The sequence below is a fragment of the Setaria viridis genome, chromosome 1 (genome assembly GCF_005286985.2).
Source record: "Setaria viridis chromosome 1, Setaria_viridis_v4.0, whole genome shotgun sequence".
Classification (NCBI taxonomy): domain Eukaryota; kingdom Viridiplantae; phylum Streptophyta; class Magnoliopsida; order Poales; family Poaceae; genus Setaria; species Setaria viridis.
In genome coordinates, this window is record NC_048263.2 from 22,559,419 (window position 1) to 22,586,816 (window position 27,398).

The 27,398-nt window shown below is 43.5% G+C and overlaps 2 protein-coding genes and 1 long non-coding RNA gene across 4 annotated transcripts; 1 reads left to right on the forward strand and 2 right to left on the reverse strand.

Annotated features, from left to right (window-relative positions):
* Positions 1–314: 314 nt before the first annotated feature.
* On the reverse strand, positions 315–2,910 carry LOC117845697 (uncharacterized). The gene is made up of 2 exons (XR_004638117.2): positions 2,129–2,910; positions 315–1,162 (listed from the first exon to the last, which is right to left on the reverse strand). It is a non-coding gene; the product is annotated as an uncharacterized lncRNA (long non-coding RNA).
* A 7,927-nt stretch (positions 2,911–10,837) lies between these two features.
* Positions 10,838–13,771, reverse strand: LOC117841595 (uncharacterized). Its single transcript, XM_034722017.2, has 2 exons — positions 13,508–13,771; positions 10,838–11,597 (listed from the first exon to the last, which is right to left on the reverse strand). Exons 1-2 carry the CDS (start codon positions 13,709–13,711, stop codon positions 11,268–11,270), a joined length of 534 nt encoding a protein of 177 aa, XP_034577908.1. The 5' UTR covers positions 13,712–13,771; the 3' UTR covers positions 10,838–11,267.
* An 8,992-nt stretch (positions 13,772–22,763) lies between these two features.
* On the forward strand, positions 22,764–27,062 carry LOC140222437 (uncharacterized). Of its 2 annotated transcripts, none has more exons than XM_072293000.1 (3): positions 22,764–22,973; positions 23,099–23,243; positions 23,878–27,062. In XM_072293000.1, the coding sequence occupies exon 3, from the start codon at positions 23,949–23,951 to the stop codon at positions 26,955–26,957; it is 3,009 nt and encodes a 1,002-aa protein (XP_072149101.1). In that variant the 5' UTR covers positions 22,764–22,973; positions 23,099–23,243; positions 23,878–23,948; the 3' UTR covers positions 26,958–27,062. The 2 variants fall into 2 exon arrangements, with proteins under 2 accessions (XP_072149101.1, XP_072149102.1); XM_072293001.1 differs by having other exon boundaries at positions 22,764–22,969.
* The last annotated feature ends 336 nt before the right edge of the window (positions 27,063–27,398 follow it).

Sequence of the window (27,398 nt, forward strand, 5' to 3'; positions counted from 1 at the left end):
ATAGTGCTTTTTTATATAACTAAGTAGTAGACATATATAAAAAAGTACATCATAAGTGCATTTAACTGGAAAACTTATATGGTATACTTTTGCATTACAATATTACATATAGAACATCTAAATCAAAAATATATTAATACTATTATTGTAACACCTCAGGTGCCACAAAGCCCAAGATGTCACTAAAAGACCCTTCCCACATGCTGGAGTACAAAACTCGATAGCATAACCCCCAAAACAGAGTAAACGCGGAAGCAACAGCGTAAACATAAACCACACACCAGCATTTAAAGAGCAATTTAACAAGATAACAATTAACAAAGATCAACCACACTCATTATTAAGAAAGCACAAGGGGTCACCACAAGGTCTACTCTATGTTCATTACAGCAAGACAAATGTATCATTATTATTATAAAAGGAAAGTAGCAAATATGTGAAGACGTGAACCATCCCATCCCTTCAAGCAAAGCATCCACTTAAGCACCTGGAAAGACAAAGGGGTGTGAGAATAAATCTCAGCAAGCAAACTGCTTTAACAAGTTATTTAATCTACGGGTTCATTGTTCATTAATTTAAATATAGATACATGATAAAATAAGATAAACGAGATCATTGTGAAAGCCATCCTCATAGAAAAAAAAGAATAAACCGCAACCGCACATTAACTTCAGATGATCAAGACCTCATATCCACTTCCATGTTGATGCATAATACTCAAATATATAAACTACAACGAGTGCAAATGCAATGCATATGCCATGTCCACTGCCTCCGTACACAACAAGGTATGAAGCTGCATCGTACCCCTCCTCAGGCAACGTACGATACTGTACCGATACGGTCGCGGCTAGCAAGTGGCAACATCCACGAATTGCAATATGATGCAATGATATGGTGCAACTGCAAGTAAGCTTACCACTTATGCCACATACAACCACATACTTAAACATACCTTTTACCTCATGATGGACTAAACAACCACAAATATTATTATAGAACAGGCATTAAAGTAATTTAACAAATAACATAATATTTAGTAAAGGAATATTTCTTTGGTTAAGCTTCTGAATTTATTAATGTGCAGGTAGAATAAACCACAAGTCAAAGTTGTAGCGATGATGCAAACGGCACTAGGCACGATCCGGAGCAATACCACCACCTGTTGATCATCGTGAACTCAGTACATACAACTCAAACAAGCACATACAAATAATAGGTATATCACTCCTACATCCGGAACCCTCAAACATGACAAAAAGACAAAATCGGCAAAACCACGATCATCCTACAAGAGCAGCAACACTTCTCTTTTTTTATCTTTTAATCTACAAAAGCAATGCTTGTAAATAAATATATTTTTAGAAACTACAGAGAAATTAAAACAATTTCACTAGTCAAAACATTTTTATTCATAAAGCAAACATTCCTAATCTTCAGTTCAATTCAGACTATAGAATCTGTCTTGAGTTTCTGATAATCGATGGTAAAACCTTGATATCTGCTAAACCACTCACCCAAAAATTATGAAACTTTACCAGAGAATGCACAATTGTATCCTCCATAACTTTGGTTATATAGATATTTGCATTAAAAACCACTAAGATTAATTAATTATTGTAGCAACCTCGAGTGTTGAATCTGACAACACAAAACTAATAGTCCACTTTAGAATTTCATATCTGGAGTTCTAGCGAACCAAAAATTATTATCTATACCATTCTGGAAACATTACTAAAAATCCTAAAACTTTGGTATTCATTGGCTGAACTGATTCTGCCTCTAAGGTTCCTTAAAACTGAATAGATCTATTACTGTTCAGAAACTCGTCAGAACAATACAGCCAATTTTGAACTGCAATATCTCTTAAACCATATGACCAAAAATTATGATCTAGGACTTCGTGGAAAGACCTTTGAGTCCTTTACAAACACTTATTTAGGTGGAAAAATAAATTCGGACTGTAACATGGCCATAATCGAGGAGGAACAGAGACTGCCGAATCTGTCAGCTAGCTGAGACTAATCACGAGATCCATCTCTAATCCCCCCACTAATCCAACGAGGAAGGCAAATTACAGGCACTAAATCTCATCCAAAAATAGAGGATTAGATCAAAACCATCTCACCTTGATCCTCCAAAAGCCTAGGGTTTGTGCAGCCACTTCTCCTCCCCTTCTATTCCTTCTTTTCCTTCCCTTCTCTTCCTTTTCCTCTTCGTTTCTCTCCTCTAGTTCTTCGGTGGCAGCAGATGTAGTAGAGGTCGTAGGTCTCGGTCAAGGGGAAAGAACAGTGGGGTATCGTGGGGAGAAAAAAAAGAAAGAGTAAGGTGCCGCAGGACCTTGTCACGGGAGAGGGGAAATGGAAACGGACTCCTAATGGGCAGTTAAGTCACGGTCATTAGGGGTCACGTAGGTTTCTCCCTCTTTTTTCTCTCTCTGATATAGATCTTGGAAATAATCAGCTCAAAAAATAATCAGAAAATAATCAGCTTGATTCCTTTGTTCTCCCTGATATAGATCTTGGAAACAATCAGCTTAAAAAAATGGCAGTGATGCAGAACTTACCACTACATGTTCTTGATAGAACTGTTTTTCTTAAGAACCAGCAATGAACTGGGTCAAGAAATATTCCTACCCTCTCATCCTACCAAATTTTCTGAGTCCCACCAGGGCTTCTGCAACAACCTAAGCAAGATCAAGATCGACAGGCGAAGGCACTGGTTTGAGTGGACCTATTGAACCAACCAGTAGCCCTGCCGTCCTGAACCAATATCGAGCCTGACAGTGGCAGGACGGCCACGGTGCAGAGAATGGAGCTAAGCTAACAGCAGTGGGACAACCTGATGGTACCTTTTTCTTTGTGCAATTTTCAAATCTATCGTCACAGGGCAGGGATAGAGGTCCGTACGTTTGATCATCATCCTACCTCCGATTCCAAATCGGGCAATGATGCCGATTTTGTAACTGGCAGTGACGTGTATTTTTGTGGTTTTTATTTTGGTAGTACTACAAGAAACTATATGCTCGGTAAAGACATGAACCAACATCTTTTTGTGAATGGAGATGCAAAAGCATGTTCGCAGCAATAAAATTTGATTTTCTGAGGAATGGATTCTGATTATATTTTTTTTAGCTAGAGTGCGTGATTATGGTCGGATAAAACTATTGCATTGTTGACTAAGTGATAATACTAGCTGTTGATTCACACCTACATTACTTGCCTTAAATCATCAAATATACTGGATAAAATTAGTGTTGAAAGAAAATCATCATATATATGCAACCGTCCTTCAGTTGCCATCACCTACATTGCTTAAATATACATACTGGTAACTGGTTGCCTGTGAGGGTGTGACCACTCTGTTAACTCCTTCAATCTTTTAAATAGCAGGTGTCATCTGGACCCTTCCGGCCCAGTAGCTACAAACTTCTTTTACTCATGTTAAGTTATTTACATATTTGACTGAGCAGATTACCAAAAAAATGTTGCTCCTGCGACAAAGCAATACATCTCCGAGTTGAAAACATACGACATGCACAAATTGGTATGAGTGCCCTGCTTTTTATATTTGTATCCCTCCCAAACCAAAACTTGTTCATCCAATCTTTCATCTGTCCACGGTGACCTATCGACCTTGGGACATGTTTTCTCTAAGGCTTTTGGCTAGCTAACCACACCAATGATGCCTTCTACTCCGCTAGTCCATGAGTTCTACTCGCGCTGGTCCGGTGTGGCCATGTTTTGCCTGGACAAGGCGTTTTGGGGGCTCTTTGTGCTCCATGCTCGTTTAGGACCTGCTCGTGTTCTAGCTCGGATCTGGTCAACTAAGTAGCCGTAACCTAAAAATGCCGGTGTGAATCTTTCGGTCGGTTTCAAAACTCTGTAATTTCACTGCTTGTTGAGAGTAATGAAATTCGGGCATGGTCCCTGCTGTGGAGTCCATGAGTTCTCTCTATCTGCTGCTGATTGCCTGGGAGCAAAACCTGTTGTGCACTTGGGCATGAGAACAAAACCTTAAAAACTATTGGCTTCATTTTCACGGTGTTAAGATGAATTCTAAAAACATATGTTTTGCGTTCTGCAAGACGAGAGTTCGCCGTTAGTGCGATGCTTTGTAAATTTTTGAGACCGTGTCTTTTAAGAAGCTTCTGTGGCTAAAAGATTGCTAAAGTAAATACATGTACAGAGACTGTAAAAATGTTTAGTTGGACTTGCTTTGTGAATAACTTTTATATTTAGAAACTCAAAAGTAAATCATGCGACCTCTCAACATGGAGTAGCTGGGGGGCTGCTAATAAGCACGTGAATAATTAGGCTAAAATTTTAAACATTTATTCACAGTATGCACTTCTACATGCCTATATATATTTCCATCCACATCCCTGTCTCCATGCTAACATTCTTCATCGATTGTGTCTTTGCCATCAAGATCCTCAACTCAACCAATTTAAGGAAAACACTACTTGTGCTGGTGAGTAATCTTACACTTGAAAAGATTATTAAGAAAAGGTCTATCATGTCAAGAACATTCAGGTTCCTGGGTATATATAGCATCATGATGGATGTTTAGGTTGTTTTGTTTCTGGAATGGTGTCTGCATTGTAGAATTATGTCAGAGTAATTTCATAGCATAGGATATATAGTTTGGCACAGTGGAGATTAGCTGAAGTACCTATGTCAATGTGTAGTTGCACAGAACAATGAAGTTTTACACTTGTTGCAGCCATCTTCCAAGGACAATGAACTGTTTAATTAGATCACACACTACCCTCGTGCAGCCATCTGAATGGTGCAATACTTACTAGTTATCTTTTCATTTATTCAGCTTGCTTTAGCAATCCTCTTTTAAGACAAATTTATGAATCTTAAAGCATAACTGATTATGATCTCTAGGGAATGCGTATCCAAGTGGAGGCATAGCTCTTTCAGCTGCCGTGGCAACTGTTTGATGGCATCTCGCAAGACTAGATCCTCACTGGAATTGCTTGACCACAGAAGCCGCAAACCTAACCTCCACCCGATTTGAAAATTTCCTCCTTTTCAGGCACCTTAACGCAGGAGACATGCAAGAACAGTGTTTCTATATACCTGTAACCTGTTCGTTCTTTATTTCTCCTACAACTGTCATGCTGCTCAGGGTTCTATAATAGCTCCATCTGGAGGCTATGACATGTCAAGAGGATGCATGGAAAACTTGGATCATGCAATTACCTGGCTGCAATGAGTCTGGAAACACCGCGCAATGTGTTCAGTTGATGGTGGGCGTGCATAGGGAGACACCGCAACCATGGTTCCAAATTTTCAAGCGATATAAATGAAATAAGGCTGAGGGTGATCACAATGTTTGGTACTACTGTACGTCTAGTTTCCATGATCAAGTTGGTCTGGTGCATCAACTGCATAATACTTTGGAATGTGATAATTAACATCCTTCCCATCTAGTTTGATATGCTTTGAAAGAAAGTATTCGTAGTATGCAGTTGACCACGTGCCTTACATGTGTAGAACCACTCCTATCAAATTATATTCTTTTCATTTTCTTCAATTCTCTACTAATCCTTGTGAGTCCATACGAGGCCCCTTCATACGAGGCTAAAGATAGCATGCTACGAGCTAGAAAGTGCCTCTCATACAAATGAATGGTTTCATCTACCAAGTCCATCAGGGTCATGGCATATTCGATCACATGTGTGTTTTATAGCCTACCTGCTACTACTACGCCCTTATATACATCCCAACCTCACCCCATGAAACTATGAAAGTTCGTGTCTGAAACTGCCAAACATGCATATGTATTGATTAGAATGAGAGACATCAGGAAGCATGTGAGGGGAATTTCAACCTTTGAGGGTTCACTGGCTTGCCGACGATCCGCAAGTCCGCACGTGTAAGCCTGTCGAATTGGCATCCCATGTGCTAAGACAAGTTAACCGAGACCTCCCGCCTCCTGGATAGATAAGCAGGGAAAAGCTGTAGCTCACTCGGGTGAAACAGAGCTCTTCCTCACCTAATTTTTTTCTTCCTCCCGATCTGCATGCCATTTTCCCCTTTCTTCTCCAACTCCGGCCAAATTCCGGTGAGATTAGGGGCGCCGGGGTTAGGGATTTGGAGTTTCCGAGGTTTAGGGTTTCCGGGGTGGACGCTCACCGACAGCCCTAAAGGGAAGGCCGGCAACAGGGTGGCCGGCCCGGCGGAGGCGGCAGGTGCGAGGGCGGTGAGGCGCGGCGGCGGGGGCGCCGCTGGCCGGGCAGCAGTGGAGGGCGGTTGGGCGGTGCCGGGGCGGGAGGCGACGTAGCTGACGGTGGCGGCGGCAGGGGCGGCGGCGAGAGAGGCAAGAAGGCGGCTGCCGCTCGGGAGCTCGCCGGCTTGGTGGTGGTTGCGGTGGGTGGGCGGGATGATGAGGTGGCGAGGGTGCCGCCCGCCGTTGTGGTGGAGGCAGCGGGGGCGTACACCTTCAGCCGATTAGTGTCGACGGCAATGGAAGGCGGTAGCGTTCAACCGCTGGAGCCGGGCAGGGAGGAGGAGGCGGGGGGCAGGGGGCGAGCGTCGCGGGGTTGCCGGGTTGGTGGGGGAGTCGGGGGGTGGGGAGGAGATAAGATAGAGAGAGAAGGAGTTGATCCGAGCCACTAATTTTAGATCTAATGGCTGAGAAATTCGAGTGAAGAAGTCCTTCAATTCCCTTGGGTGAGGGATAGACAATCCTGATAATAAGAGCAACTCCAAGAGTATCCTAAAAAAATCTTCCCCAAAACTATGTATTGGAGGTTCTCCTAAAAAAATTTCCCCCAAAAACACATCAGTCCACAGCAGATCACTAATAAATAGCCCCCAATATTTCAAACACAGGCCACGTCATCATATTGGGCCCATCGGAAGGGACGCACGGGCGTGCGGGAATCAGGATTGGGGAACGAACGCAAACGCTAAAATATACGCGGTGGCAGGCTGTTTTTTAGCGTCGCTAAAAAATTGGAGAAGGTTTAGGTGGATTGTTGGAGTTCATTTCCTCTCTTTTTTTTCTAAAAAAGGTATTGGAGGTAAGATTAGCAGCTTCTTGGAGTTGCTCTAAGTAATATAATGGGCCTTGCACTCAACTGGGCACTGCTCATCCCCTGCGTTTCAAGAACATTCACGAGTTCTCGGGTATATAGAGCATCATCATGGATGTTTTATTTCAGGGATGGTGTTTGTATTGTAGATGGTTTGGCACGGTGGAGATTTGGCTGAAGTACCTATGTCAATGTGTGGTTGCACAGAACGATGCAGTTTCACTTGTTGCGGCTACCTTCCAATGACAATGAATTGTTAGATCACACTATCCTCGTGCTGGTCGCTCCTCTCTAAAGAGGAAGGGAGGTTAAATTTAAAGAAGGGATGCATACCTTGGAGGTCGCTATCATGGAATTCTTCAGTAATTTCGGATGGAAGTTTAGGAACATAATCAAAGCTTAGGGTCTTTTCTTGTATTTGTATGGCATTTTCAATGTCTTGTAATATGCGCTTCGGAAGCGTAAGGTTGTATAGGTACAATATTTTATCTATGTTCCAAGTACTGAGTGTTGAGGCCGGAATATTTTTTTTCTTAATCTAGAAACACTACCCTCGTGCTGTATCTGAATGGCGCAATACTGACTAGTAATCTTCTCGTTAATTCAGCTTGCTTTAAAGCTTAGCCGTCCTCTTTGAGAGAAATTTTATGGATCTTAAAGCACAATTGATTATGACCTCTAGGGAATGCTTATCCAAGTGGAGCCATAGCTCTTTCAGCTACCGTGGCAACTGGCTGACGGCATCTCGCAAGACTAACCTCCACCCGATTTGAAATGTTGCCTGGAAATTTCCTCCTTTTTCAGGCACCTGAAGCGCAGGAGACATGCAAGAACAATGTTTCTATATACTGATTCATCCTTTCACCTGCAACTGTCATACTGCTCAGGGTTTTAATAGCTCCATCATATCAGGAGCCTACGACGTGTCAAGAGGATGCATGGAAAACTTGATCATACGTGTCAACGCGTATATTCAATTATTTTCTCAAGGAAAATGTCCAAGAACCCCATAAGCGCACATGATACTATCTCTGGTGTGGCACTACACTCACACTTCTCTAGCCAGCAGGAACAAATTGCTGTCAAATCCTTACTCCAAGAGCCACCTAGCTAGTTCAATAACCAAGCAGATCGAATATGAGATCCCAGCGGGCAAGTTGCAAGGATCATTTGCTGGCTTAGCTTTTGCATATCCTCCTCAAGTATTATGTAGTTTTGATTGACTCAATTGAGCAGCGCGCCACATAAGAGGCAGAGCTTCATTGCACCCAACTGGTTATGGGGCACATCGATCCCTAGTCCTCTCAAGAACTTTGATTCGTCTCGCTCACGTGTATGTGGAGCCCAAACTCACGCGGAGAACTTGCATTTGTTCTGACAGCTGGGCTGAATTCGTACAAAGTGTTGCCTACAACTACTCTGACAGTTGATTCTCATGTCACCACTAGTTTATATCTGGAAAAGAAATGGATAATACTTTAATGCTGGTAGTTTTTGTTGATTCCAGCATCTAATCTAGGACCATACCATACTATTTACATAGAGTTATTCGCCAAGAATAGGTGGAGGATTAATAATCGACTTCATTTGCTTTCCTTAACATAGCTACCTTTATTATATTGTTCCCTTAATGTCAGCTGGATAGCTGAAAAATCTCTAGTAAAATGTCCAAGTGTGTGCACTTGTACAGCCGGGAGATGCCTCCGTTTTCAAAAAACAAAGAAAACACAATCAATGGCGGTCACTTCTCCCATCTAATACACCAACCAGAGTTCATTGCCTCACAAGGCCTCTTTATACTTCAACCTCTCAATATATGGTTGTTGCTTGCTTTCTCTGTCGCCATTCCTTATCCCATTTAATTTCTGGTTTGGCTTATATATGCAGCTAGCACAAGCATGGATACCTCTTGGGACCTATTGTGGTAGTAGTAGGCTACTAGCTTAGCAGCGTTCTTTACCCTAGTTGTAAGGTATCAACAATTGGGTAGGCTGTGATGCTGGCTCATGCATCGTTTTACGCGTGCGTGCACTTCATCGGCCAGGGAAGGAGAGGCATCAGGAAGCATATCAAAATATAGCGACTGGCCATCTGTCTTCTTCCATACTCTAACAGTGCATTCGTTGCTCATCCATCTCCCACTGTTAGGTCGATGCATAGGCATCTTACCCGCGATGGAATTGATGTTTCACAGGAAATTTGGTGAATCAAATCATGTGGAGCTGTCACCCCCACAAAATGCCACCTGGCGAGGCAAAATTGGCATTCCAACGTACAAGAAACCTTTTTTTATTTTGGAAGTTCAAGTCGGCCTGCAGGATTATTGCTAGCTGTCACCCCCACATCAGCAACGGCTTGTTTAAAACAGTTTTTGTTTGCAATTGCCATGGAGAGCTCTATCTGTTCTGAAAAAGAGTGCATTTCTAACTTATAGACATAGCTAGAAATGCATTCTTTTAAGCCTCACACTTGCTAGCAGGTTGCCGACGGTGGGCAGGGCAGGGATGAACAATTCCCAATGCCGTCAAATCCCAGCTCCATGTCCGTCATCTTCATCAACAACCGAGCAGATCGGCGGCGAGATCCCAGCTGACAGGACTCGCCATGATCACGTCCCCACGACGAGAAGCACAGCAGATAAGCGGATAAGCACCCCGGCGAGCTTTTTGTCTCCCGAATGCCACCACATCACCTCCCTTTCCAGCCCACGTATCCAGCCCAAGGAACAGCGGGCCCAGCATGTCCCCGTGTTGCTGCTAGCTCCTTTAATTTTTCATCTCAACAGAGAACACTTTTGGCGTCCCCACGATGGCTACAATTTAGTATCACCAAACTTTATTATTATCAGGGGTTTTCAATAAATGCAGCAGCTGCTGCTGCTGCGAGAAACTCCTCCTTGAGTTTGTTCTAAGACAGATTATTCTAAGTTTGATCAAGTTCAGTCATATCTTTGCAGCTACACGATACAATAACTAAGCAAAATAATTGCCATATCCTTTATCCTTTATACAATCACAGTCTCTCTAGTTGGATATGAATATGATTGACTTCCAGACGGGAAATGCTAGTCGTTTTCAGTTTGATTTTAGGCTACACAATGATCAGCCAACAGCTGGGCTGTACAGGCACAGCTGCAGCCGCTGAAAAGAGCTGCAGCGAACAGGCCTGCGCAGCGATTGCGCGTTCAACGCCAAGATTTCTGAATAGGAGGGTAGGGTAGGTAATGCCACAAACGTCTGCTGTACTAAACCTAAACCTCTGTCAGCAGCATAATTAATAACCTATAAATATGCAATACAGCAGTAGCATTATTAATGTAGATAGCAGCTTGGTTTAACATTTCATATGCAACAGCAGTATTAGAAGCCTAGAACATTCCAAATCATATCCCCTGCAGGATAGTTCAGGATCCATGAAGTATCAAATCTTTACATTTCATCATGTACGCCCTGATTGTACTGTAGCCAGAAATCTACATAACCTTCTTCCAAATGAATCATAACAATACAAAAATGCGCCTCCACATTACATGAATCACACTAACACTTTGGCATTTATTTCATTTGGAAGGAGACAACCCATCCTTAAATTGTTGATCAGGACCTGTTAAATTCAGGTAACCTGGCAGCATTCAGAACACCCAGAAAAAAGCCCCACAATTTGCACCCAGTGGTTTCAGTCCGGCGGTCCCCCAAGCAGTAAGTATATGGAGCAGCATCCATTTGACTCCACTTACCAGCAAAGCTTGCTGAACTTGGACATGTAAGGTCCACTTGACAGACTCTGTTCATAAAGATCTCATAATAATCTTCATTCATTTGTACTGATACAAGGACTAGAGCGTCAATACCATGCATAGTCTCCATTGACAACTTTTCATCATATGCAAGATGTAAAGTTGTCAGAAAGCAGCTTTGCACCATAAAGCAATGTCAGTAGTACTACTACTGCAAGTAAATAGTAGCCAGATTTGCTTTTGCATCATATGCAGCTGCATAACTGAAACAGCAGAAGCTAAATGCCAGTCCAATTAGATATGTAGCCTACAAAGCATTATGGTTAACACTTGGTTCTTTAGCCATCTAATATCTAGTGGAACTTGAACCCACATACTTGTTCATTTACCACCAAAATAGAGGATCCCTCTTTCATCAGCACTTAACCTAGATCATGTAACGCAGGGACCAGCCAACCATTCAAGGATCTCTGGGTCTGTTTAGACTCCATTGTTATCCTCCTTGTTCATGGTGTTAACATTGTCCCTGGCGCTAGCGGTAACACTGTTAGTGGAGCCATAGTGGGTGTGCTTCTTGGATGAGCCCTTGCACTGGCCAACTGGGTATTTGCGTGCATTGATCTCCATCTTGCGCAGGGCAGCCTTGCCAAGGTCGACTCCACACATGTCCGACAGCCGGACCAGGTAGAGGAGCACGTCGGCAAGCTCCTCGCCCAAGTGCTCCTTCTCGGCCTCATCCCAGCCTGGCAGCCCCTTGGGCACCTCCCCTTTCCATTGGAATATCTCAGATAGCTCCCCCATCTCTCCAACCTGCACAACCGTGAAGCAAGGACGCATGATAAGGGACATGAAAATCCATGAAAAAAGTTCTGCTGGGTGCCAATTAGCTTGACTAGGCCCAGGAGCTAGTTGGTACTGCTCCCACATCGCCCATCATGGGCATCTCCTAGCTGGGCAACACTTGGGCACAAAGGTGTGCTGTATATACTTTTTGTTAGCCCCCACCACAACACCAGAGTACAGAAGGAGCAGAACAAATCGGCATCTGGTGCAGCCGAGTGGGCATCTGGTGCAGCCGAGTGGGCATCTTGGGTAAGGCCAACTCGTTCAAACTGTTGATTTGGATAATCTGATGGTGAAAAGAAAAGACAATAGAAAGAGAACGTTGCAGAAGGATGTGTACTGGCATCTACTCCCAGGTACACAGGATTGAGGATTTGTTTTTTGTCTGCTGTACTCTTGCAGTCTCTCTCTGGGAGAACCTGCTCTGGAATGGATGATGGATGGCTTATGTCGTTTTTAGGTTGGATAGGTTGGAGAAAGCAGCAGCTGTTCTATATATTGTTTAGATTTATTTCATATCCTGCAAAGAAAATAATAACCAAGTGCCAACTAGTATCCAGTCATTTCCCTCGCATAAATGTAAAAATACTAGTGGAAAGGTTAATAGAAAATCCTGCACATGATCCATAAGAAAACACTGATAAAATGAAAGTTTATACATTTTATTTTCCATTTTGCCCTGTAAATAAGCCAACATAAATGTTCATAGAAAATTTTAATCTCTCCTACCAAACACCTTGTTTTGGGTGGATTGCCTAGATAATCATAAGCATTTTGGTGATCCATTAAACAACTTCAGAAGATGTTAGACAACAGATGATGAGTCTAATGCTCTTTTCTTCAAAGGAAAACCATGAACATTTTGGCGATCCTATAAACAGCTTCAGAAGGTATTAGACACAAGATGATGAACTAGATTTTTATGAAACACGAACGCCGCAGCATAACAGATTCTAGTTTGGTTTACACCAACCAACTTTTCATATGACAAGCTGAATTTCCAGTATCATCAAAAATTAAAAGCTATAGCTGCCGAAAGAAATACAGCCATCCATGCATATCCCTGCTAGACTGTTAAACGTAAAATGGAAAATGAGTTGCTATGAGACATATGACATCTATATGAACTCCATAATCTTGGCAGATGTAACACCCCTTAATAAAGTTTGCTGCTACTGAAAATGTCATGAAACCGAATTATGCATACATGCATTTTGGACCATTGGTCCATACATGCCAACATTAAAGGTGATGCGATGTAGCGCATCACTCTTTTCCCCCAAAAGGACTGCACTTCACTGTTTGGTCCGTACATATCAGCATTCTAGGTTTCTAGCCACTACAATGAAGTCTTCCCTGCGACACCAACAGGTCTAGCATTTCATTTGACCGCCCATATTTTTTATCAGAAAACGAAAGGCATCCCACATCACGGGATCACTTCACCAAGGGTTTCGATTCTTGAGTTTGAGTGCCTCCCCTTTCTACTAGTACCCTCTTCATCCCCCTATGTTCCCCATGAGCGAAACCACACGCCTCGTGTGAGATTTTGACCAGGACAGCAGCCCATCGCAATGTGTCACTGGAAGAGAACAAAAAGGGGGGCGGACCTGACAACTACGGGGATGACGGCCGGACGCAAGGACGGCAAGGCTTTTCTGCGCCCAATCGTTCTCTCTCTTCTCTGAGCAAGAACTGAACCGCCTACACCCATCCTTATTATCCCCATTTTATTTAAAAAAATCGCGGAGCAGCATGAATCAAATGAATCAAGAACCCCCAATAAACCCCAAAACTAATTAAACTTGCTATTTAATTTCAGAGCAGGATTCTCCTAAAAGAGAACAGGAAAGAGTTACTACTAAGGGGGGACGGACCAGGGCGAGGAGCAGGTTCCTAGGGGAGTGGAACTGCTCCCAGTCCCTCTCCCTGGCGAAGTCCGCCATCCGCTTCCGCAGCGCCTCCAGGCTCACCGCCGCCACCGCCTCTGTCGCCGTCCCCATCTCGCCACCACGAGCACCGCCGCCGACGCCGCCCTTCCCCTCCCCCTCCGCGCTCGCCTCCTCCACACCACCGTTCATCTCCGCTCTCTGGTTTGATTTTGTTTTTTTAATTTCTCCCTTCTCTCTCCCCGTTGGTGAGGCAGCAGTAATGGGAAGAAGGAATAGGGGTGGAGGAGAGTGGGGAGGAGGCTATAAATACTGGATGGTGGTGGGGTTGGGAGCAGCACAGCAGAAGTTTCTTTATTTGGCAACGAGTGGGGCGCATATTTGGGCCGGCCCGGGCGGGGACGTAGCAGGGATCATGGGCCGGCGCCAGTCCACGCGCTGCTGCTGTTTTCCTCGTGGGATTATTACCGTGCGTTGCTACGGGCAAATAAAAACTGAATTACACTACATAGAGTGGAAGGATGAACGGATAAAAATAAAACTCGCTCCTCGTTTCCCCTACACCCAGTCGTAAATCTCCAGTATAAGACGGTAGATGCTTCTGCAACAGGAAATATAACCTTCTGTTCATTCTGTCGCCCTCGTGAGCCGCGAACAAAAACGAACGAGATGCTAGTTGCTAAAGAAGACAGAGCACTGAATGTGACTGGTTACCTGAAAAACTTCTGGACAAAGAATGTCTATCAGCTGTATAATAAGAATTCGGTGCCAACTCATGACTTGCATCAATTGCTTTAAATTAGTCTACTCAAGAAAACTTTCAATACCAACAACCAAGCCTCCCCTAAAATCAGTAGGAATGTTTACATCAAGATCAACCGGCCTAGCCTACTAATCTCTCAAATCGGAGTACAATGCAGCCATGAAAATTGATAGGAAGTATACATGGTGAATCATACATTCTCGATTAAACTCATATGATACATTTTAAGATTGTATAAGATCTCTCCAAAAGGTTGTTGTCCTTAAAAGATAGGTGGTAACTTGAATTTAAGTCAAATATAAATTTTCTTTGTACAACCTATAATCAGTGAGATTAAGAAAGCTAAATATGTGCATCATTTCAAATAGAATCTGAGTGAATAAACTTGAAATTCATTTCATATTTGTTTGAAGCTTCTAATATGCTAAGATTAAAATCTGAAAAATGGGGAGGATTAGGATTTTAACCTGCTTACAAAAAATTATGAGAACCACGGACAGTTGATAGCTAGCCAGTCAAGAAGTGCACCTTGCAATGGCATTGGTGGTAGTAGGCTACTGCAAAATATATATGTCGAGTTGTCGACATAGGCAAAGAACTAACAAAAGTCGATGAACTTGGCATGAATGGCTCAGCAACAAAATCTTCTTTTGGAAGAAAAGGAACATCTTATATTAACTGTAACATTCTAAATTGTGTGCAAACATACATCATATGAAAGAAATTGTCTGGTCAGCATAAACACCAGATATGCAAAAGATATGCTAAGTATGTTGACCTACCCAAAGCAAAAGTAGAAACCATATTCTGAACTTAGGGCCTGTTTGGCTCACTAGTGTTAAAGTTTAACACCAGTCACATCGGATGTTTGAATGCTAATTAGGAGTATTAAATATAGACTAATTACAAAACTAATTGCACAGATGAAGTGTAATTCGCGATACGAATCTATTAAGCCTAATTAGTACATGATTTGACAATGTGGTGCTACATTAACCATTTGCTAATGATGGATTAATTAGGCTTAATAGATTCGTCTTGCGAATTAGCATAGGGTTCTGCAATTAGTTTTATAATTAGCTCATATTTAGTTCTCCTAATTAGCATCCGAACATTCGATGTGACACTGTTAAAGTTTAACACCTCGTATCCAAACACCCCCTTAGATAGTCAATTAAAGCAGACATGGCTGTTCTAAAGCCTCGTCCGCCAAGCAAAACAGTATCCTCTTCCTGCCCAGAAGCAGCACCTCGCTCCCACGAAGATGTGGGTCGCAGTGTCTCCAGGCAGCAGCAATTCGATCCTTGCACGTGTCAACCTGAAAATAAAATTATTTTACCATTAGACAATCAATTCAGATTGTCTGAATCACCTTTTAGTTCAATTGATCATTTTGTAACACACTGGGGCCAAAAAAGAAAGCAGGGGCATGGCATGGCAGACCATCTTCCTCTAAGTCTGGTGGGATAAATACCTTTTTCACAACTGGAACCGGCCCTTGGAGATCATACACCCCAATCTTGTGGCTGAATGCCATAAGCCCAAATAGAGAGCCCGGAATAAGAGCTGTTCTATGATGAAAACCCGAATGAGGAAGAATCAAACTGAATTCACAAAACACAATAATTCAAGGAAACATAACTCAGGAAGTTCAAAATGTTCGGAATTCTATACCTTCTAGGGCAGCCATAACTTGTATGCATGCTCTGAGTGCTAGAAAACGACCAGACAAACCAACATACATGTTGATGGCTGAAGATGCGCAATGAACAATCGCATAAGGTTTTCAACTCCCTGTTAGATATGACCTGCTGCTTTCAGTCAAATTCCAAGCTGCCTTGCAAATACAAGCAAAAGAACACTGCCATTTGCTAATAAATAAAAATGGAGAAGCATCAGTTACAACATAAAAGGAAGCTTTGGATCAAGATCAGGTCTACAGGTTTAGCCAACTGGGAACAAGGAGACATATATATAAGTCATCATCCAGTACTGAAACCCCATACATAAGCAACTAAGCAAGTAAACTAAGTAGGTTGAGTATGAATTATATGCGAGCCATGTCTATAGCAACTAAGCAAGAGTAAAGTAGGATGAGCATGAATTATATGACAAGACTTCCAGCTTCGAACCTTGATGCACTGAATAAGGTTTTTGGGAAGCGCTCTGATCGCTTCCTCCGCTTCGTCAAGTTCTTCGTCGACTCCTTCACCACGGCTCGTCTACCTCTTCGTCACTCGGGCGTCACTCGCCGTCGCGAACAACGTCAGGCTGCTGATCGTCGTCGCTGGCTGTACCCGGTAGTCGTCCAGGAGCCGATCTTCATCAAGAAAGAAACGTACGATCTCTTGTCTCAAACTATGTCTTCCATACTAGCTATTATGATCTGTTGCAGTCTGATAGTACTGGATAGTATGGTAGAATATGTGATTCTATTTGCAATGATAGATATGTCTAGATCTTGTGTAAACATGTCTAGTTTAATCTGCTATTTGTTCATCGTATTCATAATTTATTTCTGGATTAAATTAAAATTAAAAGTGCTTATATATCCAACATGAAGCAACCATGAGAACACATACAATTGTTTGCATGGGCAGTCTAGGAGATGCAGACTGGGCACTGACAGCCATGGTGTCATGATGATGACGTGCCCTAGTTCGAGTGGAGAATACATGGCCATTCAGAGTTGGACGTCTGCGTTATGAAGTAAAATAACATATAACCATCCAATATAAAGTAAAATAACATATAACCATATTGTGTATTAAAATGTTACCTCCATTGGTGGTATTTGTATGATCTCCAAATGGAGTTCGGCCCCCAATACGCTTCCTCGGATCCATGTATGTTACCTGACAAACAATATTCATAGTAAGCATTAAACATTAACCATAACAAAATGGATGCAGTCAGCTCAACTTATAAGCCACAAGTGTTGTTAACGGCTACAACTACGTACATAGATGTGTTGCTTCGATAGCTTAAAGCAAAAATCTGTAGTATTTTCAGAAACAACTAATCTGTACTCCTTACCAGAGGGGTGATGCAAGTTAATTTGCCATGATAATAAGATGTGCTGCAGTTTATAATCACTTGTGAATTCAGATAATAATTGATCACTATGGAGGTAAAAGTTCATATACCAGCGGGATTTGATATGCTGTCTACGGTGAACCAAGTCCATACGAAGGGGTATCTAATGCATCTAATATTGGCCCTTAGTTTCAGATCTAACGGCTGCTGGATCATCTCCTTCCTCCCGAACAGAATGACGACGACTGCTCGCGGCGGCGCCATGCACGTACACTTGTGCATGGCTGGAGCTCCACCAGAAAATGCCAGATCGGCCTACGGTGCACGGATCGAAAATCGACGGGAATAGGCAAAACAGAACGTCCTCAGGATGGGGATCTCACCTAGGGTGCCACGGAGGACAGCGGCGGCGCGTAATGGATTCAGGGTGGAGAGGGCGATGAGAGGATGCCACAGGTGTGGTCTCCACGCATGCCTTCGTCTGCAATCCACTACGGGAAACACTCAAGTCGCCGAGTGTAATTTTTTCACCGAGTGCAATAATGCGGGCACTCGGCGAAGGCCCCGTTTGCCGAGTGTATTACTCATAACACTCGGCAAATATAATACACTCGGCGAAAATATGATTTGCCGAGTGCCAAATAAAAAACACTCGGCAAACTCACGGGGACACTCGGCAAATATAATACACTCGGCGAACTCTTGAGCACGTGACCTGCACGTGCGGCGTCTGGGTGGAGCCCGTGACGGACGTTAGTTCTTTGCCGAGTGTCGACGGGGGACACTCGGCAAAGCTCCGGATATGCCGAGTGCTAGGAGGGACACTCGGCAATGTTTGCCGAGTGTTGTGATGGGACACTCGGCAAACATGAAGGTTTGCCGAGTGTTTTTTGACACACTCGGCAAAACAAGAAAAAAATTTCCCTCCTCCATCCTCCAAACTTTTTATACTCCACATGTACGACATTTGGCACTGCATGGTAGAAGATGGACTATTTATTGACCTGTTTGCTATATTTAATCAATTAATTTCATTTAGAATAATTTGTTGATTTAAGTCAAATTTGAACGGCAGGTGATTGGAATAATGGAATAATATGAGTGGGGGTTTTGCCGAGTGTTGGCACTCGGCAAAGCCCTGGTGTTTGCCGAGTGCCTACCGTTTGTCACTCGGCAAACCCGCCGTTACCCCCGACGCCGTCAGCGCCTATTTCGCCGAGTATATCTTTTCGTCGAGTATTTTTTGGCCGTCGGCAAAATGTTTGCCGAGTGCTCGAGTTTTGACACTCGGCAAAGTAGTGTTTGCTGACACAAAATTTGCCGTGTGCTGTTTGCCGAGTGTAACACTCGGCAAAGCCTTTGCCGAGGGTTTTTGGTCTTCGCCGAGTGCCTGTGGCACTCGGCAAATTGTGTGTTTCCCGTAGTGATCTCTTGCACACCGTGGGCGGCGATGGCCAAGTTCTGCATGACTGCATGTATCGATGGTGGCCGGAGGATGGCAGCATCACGCCCTGAAGCATCTCGTGCACATAGTACACACACGGGCGCAGGGCTAGGATTTGATGTGAGTGCGGCGCCGAGCTGGGGTTGGATGTACCGGCCTTTGCCAGGTCGGAGGAGACGGCGGCGGCGGGTTGGAGGACACTTCGGAGGTGTGTTGGCGGAGGCGATGGCGCGGTCGTTGGCGGAGGCGATGGCCGCGGCGATGGCGTCGCGGGCTCTCGATCGTGATGAGGCGATGGCGTCGCGGGCGCCTTTGCCTGGATCGGAGGAACACGCATGGCGGCGGGCACGTCGTAGGAGCTGAGGGACGGCCGGAGGGATGTGGGGGATCAGACGGCAGGCGCTACGTGTGCGGAGGGGCGGAGGGCTACGGACGGCGTTGCATCGGTCGATGGCAGACCCATTCGACCGTAGGGCGTCGGGAGGACGGTAATTTTTTGCCCTTTTGACTCTTTTAGCTGTAGAGAAAACACACTATTGTCCTCCCAAAAAGGAAAAATAATAGTCATACCAAAAGTAAAAAAAGAAATAGCAGCGTCTGCCTCCTAACAATGCATTTACGCTATCTTCTATGGAAACGTGTTTATATTGTATTTTATTAGCACATAGTTTATTATACTAAGTAATGAGATAATAATGGTAGAATAAGAACATTGGTTCTATGTAAAGGGCCGAGGGAACGATTTCTCATCTGCAAGTAGTCCGACATGAATCCTGACCAGCTCAAGGGCATCATTTGACCACTGTAAATAGCATGTAATAAACATGAAGGACAAGCAAAGATGCTTTGCCAAAGACAAACCATGGATGGTTTTGGACTTTGGATTTGTCACTAAAGATGTTCACAACAAGCGCACATCACAACGCGAACCAACTCAGAACAAAAGCTACAGCCATAGAAAGATTCCTCTCACAAAACTTTGATCCCGCGCGTCACAACCATAGCAAGATTTCTTTCCTTTTTAAATACTAGTATAGTCCAATATAAAACACCTCGACATCTCGTTTTCTACATGTCAGCAAGCATTTTCATTGTGCTTATTTTGATGGCACCTCTACATTGTTTAATATAGGAAAAAGTCCATTTTACTCCCCTCACCTATTTACTTTATCCGCTTAACCTCCGAAACAAAATTTAGGCTCACTTTACTCCTCCAAGCTATTTCATTTGGTCCAATCTACCCCCTAATTATTTTTTTATTTTTTTATTTCTTCACGTACAAGTTGAGTTTTTAATTTCAGATTTTCTCACTTGACTTATAACTTGATACTCTACGTTAGAAAAATACTTTAGAGATTTTTCATGATTATTTTTCATACAATTTTGTATATCTAAGATCAATTTCGTATTAAATATTCCTAACCTAGAAAAATAATCATGAAAAATTTTTAGTATAATTTTTTTAAATAAGGCATCATGTTTTGTATCTGCTCACAAAATTTGAACTTAAAATTCAACTCATACATGGAGGAAAAAAAAAGAGAAATCTAATTAAGGGTAGATTGGACCAAATGAAATAGTTCGGCGGAGTAAATTGAGCCTAAATTTTGTTTGGAAATTAAGCGGACAAAGTGAATAGGTGAGAGGAGTAAAATGAACTTTTTCCTTTATCCTTTAATGTACTGTGTAGCCATGCGAAAAAGGATCTCATTTTTCTTGCCAACTTTGATCCCATGTACATATTTCCTGACCAATTGAACGGCGTCTACAGTCTAGTGATAGACGCAACGCCAGGGCCTCGAGCCCTCTTCTCGCTATTCATGCTGAAAGCTTGGCATCTATGAAAAAAAGAGAGGAAATGCCATATTGTTCGTCAATCCAGAACAACGATCGAGTTGCAGGAGGTGATCTTACAAGAGGCGTTCATATGGGCAGCAGCAGGAGCACCAACACCTTGGTCATATGGTTGCTGGTTTAAGTGAGTAGTAACTTAGCTTTGTTTCTTTTCCATATCTTCTTGCTGATCGTTACTCCCTTGCAAGTGTTCGCCTACACAGCCAGTTTTTGCCCGTTTACATGCTGTTTAAACATTACATGGTGGCTAGCCGTGTCTGTTTAATCTGCCATTTAACCCCGTTTAATAAAAGAAAATTTCTTATTCGACACTAGAAGATGACTCGATTCATTTCTTAACATTGAATTTTTTCCCCTTGTATGACACTGATTTCTATTTTTTATTCCTTATTTGATATTTTCGTCACCTTTTGTCACTTAAGTCGAACGAAACAACCATAAAATAATCTCCAAAATTCATGAAACTTTTTTTTGATAATAGAACAAATGGAGATGAATCCATTTTGCTTAAAAACATCTATGTACCTTTGCAAATTTCAAATTAAATTCACCAAATCTAACTACTTTTGAAGCATAATTGAATTTTTTATGGGAAAAAATACTTTCCAAAAATTATGGAAAAACAACTAATAATCCTTACATGAGATGTAGTCATTTATAAAATTATATTCCACCATAAATTACATATAAAATTACAAAGGTTCTTCTAAAATTTCTGAAATTTATAGTTCTTTGTAATTCTCTATGTAAGTTTTGTTAGAAAATAATTTAATAAGTTATTGCATGTTATGTGAGAAATATTAGTTATTTTCTTATAATTTTAAAAGTATTTTGGTGCCATAGAAAATTAGATAATTTTAACAATAGCGTGAATTTTAATTTTAAAACCATAAAGGTACATGTGCCCTTTTAATAAACATGGGTTTATATTCATTTGTTTTATCACCATAAAAGGTTTCATGATTTTTGGGTGTGATTTAGAGATTGTTTCATCCGACTTAACGAAAGTTAGAAGTTGGTGTAGGGAAAATTTTCAAGGGTCAAGAAAGGAATTGAGTCATTTTCCGAAAGTTAGAAGTTGTGTAAAATGAAGAATTTCCTCATTTAATGGCCATTTAGCCTAAATAAATAGCTAAACGATAGGTGACGATTGTTTAACGTTTAGCGTGTAGGCTAGCATTTACAACCCAAGTTCCCTATCGTGAGCAATGCTCTTGCATTGTGTAATTTGTAACAAACTTGGTAATTTCTTCTTCTTAATACAATAATACGTAGCTCTCTTGTTTATCCAACAATAGAGAGGCGATCTAACTGTCTATTAGTTAGGGTAATATAGTAGCTGTTACTAAATTATTAATGGGCCACTGTAACCTTATCAAATGGAAAATATATTACCTTCTCAAAGAAAAAGAAAAATATGGTACATAGATGCTATTTCTATATTTTCATATCATAGGTGAAGATACAATTAATCTTAACAATCGGATGCTTTCATGCTAGTTCTTTTTTAACAATACTAGTACTTTTTTAACACAATAAAAGAAACGATGATATAGTACAGTGTAGTGCCTTATTCTTCACAAGCACAGGGCTAGCTCCATAACGACGAAAATCATCAATTTTTTTTTAGTGGTGACAAAGGCACCATGCTATCAGAATTCGTAAGATGATGATCCTATGTAAAAGCAATTCCATCGTGGATGAGATGATTTCTTCAGAACACCTTTGCCATTCTCTCCTACGGAGACATCGGTATGGTAGACCCCTGCGGCGTCCTTCCACACACGCAAGGAGCCAAGGACAAACGCACCAGGCGGTAGCAGCAGCAGCAGCAGCAGCAGGTTCGTTCACACGTAACCCTCTTGGGTCGGGCGGGCTGCATCATTGCATGGGGATGGATCGGAGTTGGGCCTGGGTCAGCTTCCGCCTGGCTCGCTGTCGGCTGTCGGGTCAGCCTCGAGCCAGCCCTGTGCTGCAGCAGCTGCCGGCTGGGCACCGCGCGCCGTCCCACCGTTGGATTAAACAATAGGCCACACATGGGAACGCAACAGGCAGCAGCAGGCCAGCAGCGAACGCGGCAAGTTAATCCCCCCACTAATCCCACCCCACCCCTTTTCGCTTCACTCCCCCCTCGTCTCGCCTCACCTTTCCGAAGCCTTCCCCGCGCGCTTCCCTCCCTCCCCCTCCCTCGTGCTCCCCGCTGGCTGGATCCTCGCCACCACCACCACCACCCCCCACAAAAGCGACCGCCGCCTACTCCCCTCGTCCAGCGGAGCGGAGCGGAGTCCAGCCGAGATCCGCGCGGAGGCGGGACTCGTGTCGCCGGCGAGTCGTCCCTTCCCCCCGAGATTCGGTTGGTACGCTTTGCACCCAGATCCGAATCTCACTCTCCCTCTCTTTCTCTACCTCGCCCTCTCTCTCTCTCACTTCGGTTGGTTCGTTTGCCGTCCACGCTAATCCGAATCAATCCCTCCGTCCGCAGTTCGATCCGCTTAGGCGCTCCCTGCTCTTCCTCAGCTCCGCGCCGCCTCAAGATCGAAGCCACGAGCTGACGCTGCCGGACTTCACTGCTTGCAGCCCGATGAAGGCGCGGCCGCGCTCCGAGTCCGCCGCCGCTCCGGCCCCAGGTACGTCGTGCTCGGTGGTGGCTGTACCCCTCGGCAGCATCATCGCTCAATTACCTGCCCCCCCTCATCCCGTGGTTACCTCGCCGAATGATGCCGCTGTTATTGCGCCCGCACCGCACATTGATTGCCGACACAGTGAAGCGTCGCAGCCTTTTGCATTTTTTCTCCCCCTCTTCATCGCTTTCTTTCGTGGAGTGGTTGTATTTGTGTCGCGGTACTTGGTCGGCTGTTACGTGCTACTGATTGAGTTATGATTGGCTGCTTTCCCTGGATCGCCGATTTAATGCGCCGCTTAGCTTACAGCCTGTTTTCCCCCCCACTCTCTCTCTCCCTCTCTCCTTCTCTCTCTCTCTCTTGGTTTCTGAATCTCACTCACTTGCTCCTGTTTGAGTCAGCAGTTATGAGGTTGTAGTACCTTGTCTTTTGGCCTCAAAATAAAGTCCTTTTTGCTGCTAGTACTTCTTTGTCTGTTTCTTCATCGCAAAGATCACTCAAATGCTTGGCGTTTCTGCTGTACTGCTTACGCATCATGTTGATTGCCAGCATTCTTCTCTCAAAAGGGCTGGCTCCATTGTATTATCCGTTTATATGTACCTTCAGATCACTAAGGGAATCATTTCTTTGACTTCTGCAGATAACCATTGGCACGGGGATGGACTGAACTTCAAACTAGTCTGAGGGCTGGGCAGTGCTGAAAATGGTTTCATGAAGCTTCAGCATGAAACCTCCGATGCCGAGGCTTTGGTCTCGGCAGCATCAAGGAACCTCTCCTCCTCGTCCTCAGCATTTGTTTCGGCGAACCAGTCCCCCTTCTTCACGCCACGGTCGCTCTCCGCTCGTGCCCCAGAGCATGCCGGTCCTGAGAACAAGTGTTCCGCGAATGGCATTGCGCTGAAAATCAGTGACATACTCTCTGGTGACTCCTTCGTACAGCCAGAGCAGCCACCATCAGCCAATGTTGGGGTCTTGCCATCAGATGTGTCTCCTCCTATTAGCCTTTGCACTTCAAGCAACTTTGGCACTCCAGCGATTGTCTACAACAATCCCAGCTTCGTTTCCACTTTCAATGGCCCGTGCCAAGGTAGTTCGTCAGCGACCAGCAATGGTGGTCGTTCGGCCAGGAAGGAGAAGCAGAAGAGGCTGGGGGGAATATACCGTAAATCTTCATCATCCCAACCAACGACATCAGCGGCCTCTGTCAGTAGGCTTCGGAGCTATGATGTATACATTGGATTTCATGGCCGCAAGGCTTCATTGCTGAGGTTCACAAACTGGCTTCGTGCAGAACTAGAGATACACGGAATCAGCTGCTTTGTTTCTGACAGATCTAGATGCCGGAATTCTCACAGCCACGATGCTGTTGAGAGGATAATGAATGCTTCCACATATGGAGTTGTTGTTCTCACAAAGAAGTCATTTGGTAACCCTTATACCATTGAGGAGCTCAGGAACTTCTTTGGCAAGAAAAATCTCATCCCTATATTTTTTGACTTGGATGCAGCTGATTGCCTTGCCAGGGATATCATCGAGAAGAGAGGAGAACTGTGGGAGAAACATGGTGGCAAGCTGTGGATGTTGTATGGAGGGATAGAACATGAGTGGATGGAATCAGTTGATGCTCTTTCTCGGGTGGTAGATGTGCAATTAGAAGTGAATGATGGCAACTGGAGAGATTGCATACTGCAAGCAGTTATTCTTTTGGCCACAAAATTAGGAAGGAGAAGTGTGGTTGATAGGGTGAACAGATGGAAAGGGAGGATGGAGAAGGAGGAATTTCCTTTCCCCCGTAACGACGATTTTGTCGGCAGGAAAAAAGAGCTCTCAGAATTGGAGCTCATTTTGTTTGGTGACGTCACTGGAGATGGAGAAAGAGAATATTTTGAGCTCAAGACAAAACAGAGAAGAAAAGGCCTCGCGGTTAGGCGGTCTGCTAACAATCATGAGCAAGTAAATACTGATGACAGCAAAGGTAAGGAGCCAGTTTTGTGGAAGGAGACTGAGAAAGACATTGAGATGCAGAGATTGGATAGTCCATTGCGACATGGGCGGCCATTGAGAGTGAAGAATGGCATAAGGCATGGAAGGAAGAAAAGATCTAGGAAGATACTTTATGGAAAGGGTATTGCTTGCATATCAGGGGAGCCTGGAATTGGCAAGACAGAGTTGGTTTTGGAGTATGCTTATAGATTCTTTCAGAGATATAAGATGGTTTTATGGGTCAGAGGGGAAAGCAGATATATTCGACAGAACTATTTGGCTCTGAGAACTTTTCTGGAAGTAGATTTAAGCGTGGATAGTCACTTGCATGAAAAGGGAAGTGACCGATGCTTTGAAGAGCAGGAAGAGGAAGCCATTGCCAAAATCCGGCAAGAATTGATGCGTGACATACCATTTTTAGTCATAATTGATAATTTGGAGAGTGAGAAGGACTGGTGGGATAAGAGAGTCATAATGGACCTTCTGCCACACTTCGGTGGGGAGACTCACTTCATCATAACAACACGTCTTCCACGCATGATCAACTTGGAGCCAATGAAGCTTTCTTATTTATCTGGTGCTGAGGCAATGACTTTAATGAAGGGAGGTGTCAAGGACTATCCACTGGTGGAAATCGATGCTCTCAAAATCATTGAGGAAAAGCTTGGAAGACTCCCTCTCGGCCTAAGTATTGTTGGAGCTATACTCTCGGAGCTCCCAATAACTCCGACTAGACTACTTGACACATTGAATCGGACACCACTCGTAAGAAATTTCTCGTGGAATGAGAGAGAAGTTCTCAGCTTGAAAAATCATGAAATCCTTGTCCGGCTGCTGGATGTGTGCTTATCCATATTTGACCACGCTGATGGTCCTAGGAGTCTGGCAACTCGGATGGTTCAAGTGAGCGGTTGGTTTGCACCCTCTGCAGTTCCAGTTCACATGTTGGCCCTGGCTGCACATAAAGTCCCAAAAAAGCACCGGAGAGGTCCAAGGTGGAGGAAGTTGTGGCAAACACTAACTTGTGGCCTTGCAACTTCTAGGATGAAGAGATCTGAAGCTGAAGCAGCTGCAATGTTAATGAGGTTTGGAATTGCGAGATGCAGCGCAAAGCCTGACCATGTACAGTTTCATGATCTGATCAGGCTATATGCTCGACAGCGCGGAGGCACAAGAACGGCTCAGGCTGTCGTCCAATCAGTGTACCTCCAAGGCTCAATCAAACATTCTTCTGAGCACCTGTGGTCTTCCTGCTTCATGGTTTTTGGATTTGGTTCTGATCCTCTGTTGGTAGAACTGAGGCCATCTGAACTGATGTTCTTTGTGAAACAGATTGTTGTGCCACTTGCTATACACACATTTATAACGTATTCACGGTGTAACGCTGCACTGGAGCTGCTGCGCCTGTGCACTGATGCGTTAGAGAGAGCAGCTGAGTCCATGCTTGCTCATGCTGGCAAATGGAGAGAAACATCATTCTCCTGCTTTAGGCAAGCTCAGTCGGAAGCCCAGTACACTTATCTTTGGCAGGAGCTGGCTATTCTGAAAGCTTCTGTATTGGAAACAAGGGCCAAGCTGATGCTCCGAGGTGGACAATATGACATTGGAGATGACCTGATAAGGAAGGCAATATTTATCCGCACATCTATCTGTGGCGAGCACCATCCTGACACCGTTTCTGCTCGAGAAACCCTTAGTAAACTCACAAGGCTTCTTACAACTGTTCAGCTTAGTTGATTCGTATAGTTTAGGAGTTCACAATATATTCTTTTCAGTGTGGCTTTTCATGAACGCCATACAAAATGCACCAGATCTTGAAATAACAAAGTAAATTTGTCTTCAGTATTCTTTATAACTCTTTTTTGTTGTTTTCCAGCATTTTGTTTCTTGCTTCATAAATATGCTAGCATTGGAGTAAACTACTGTATTTTGTTTTCTGGACTATTGCAACTGCATGCACAAAAAAAAGTAGTGAGCTAATGTGTAAGTTCGCATCCCTGGATGATAAGGTATTATAATATTGCTCAAAGCTACAGTTTTGTAATGAAATAATGAAATAATGATCGAGGCCATTAGAGTACATACATGAACTGTTTGCATTTGTTGTATTGGTTGAAGAGCTGGGCATTGCTTTTATGGCTCTGCAGTTGCAGAGTTACATCAGATGCAAATAACATT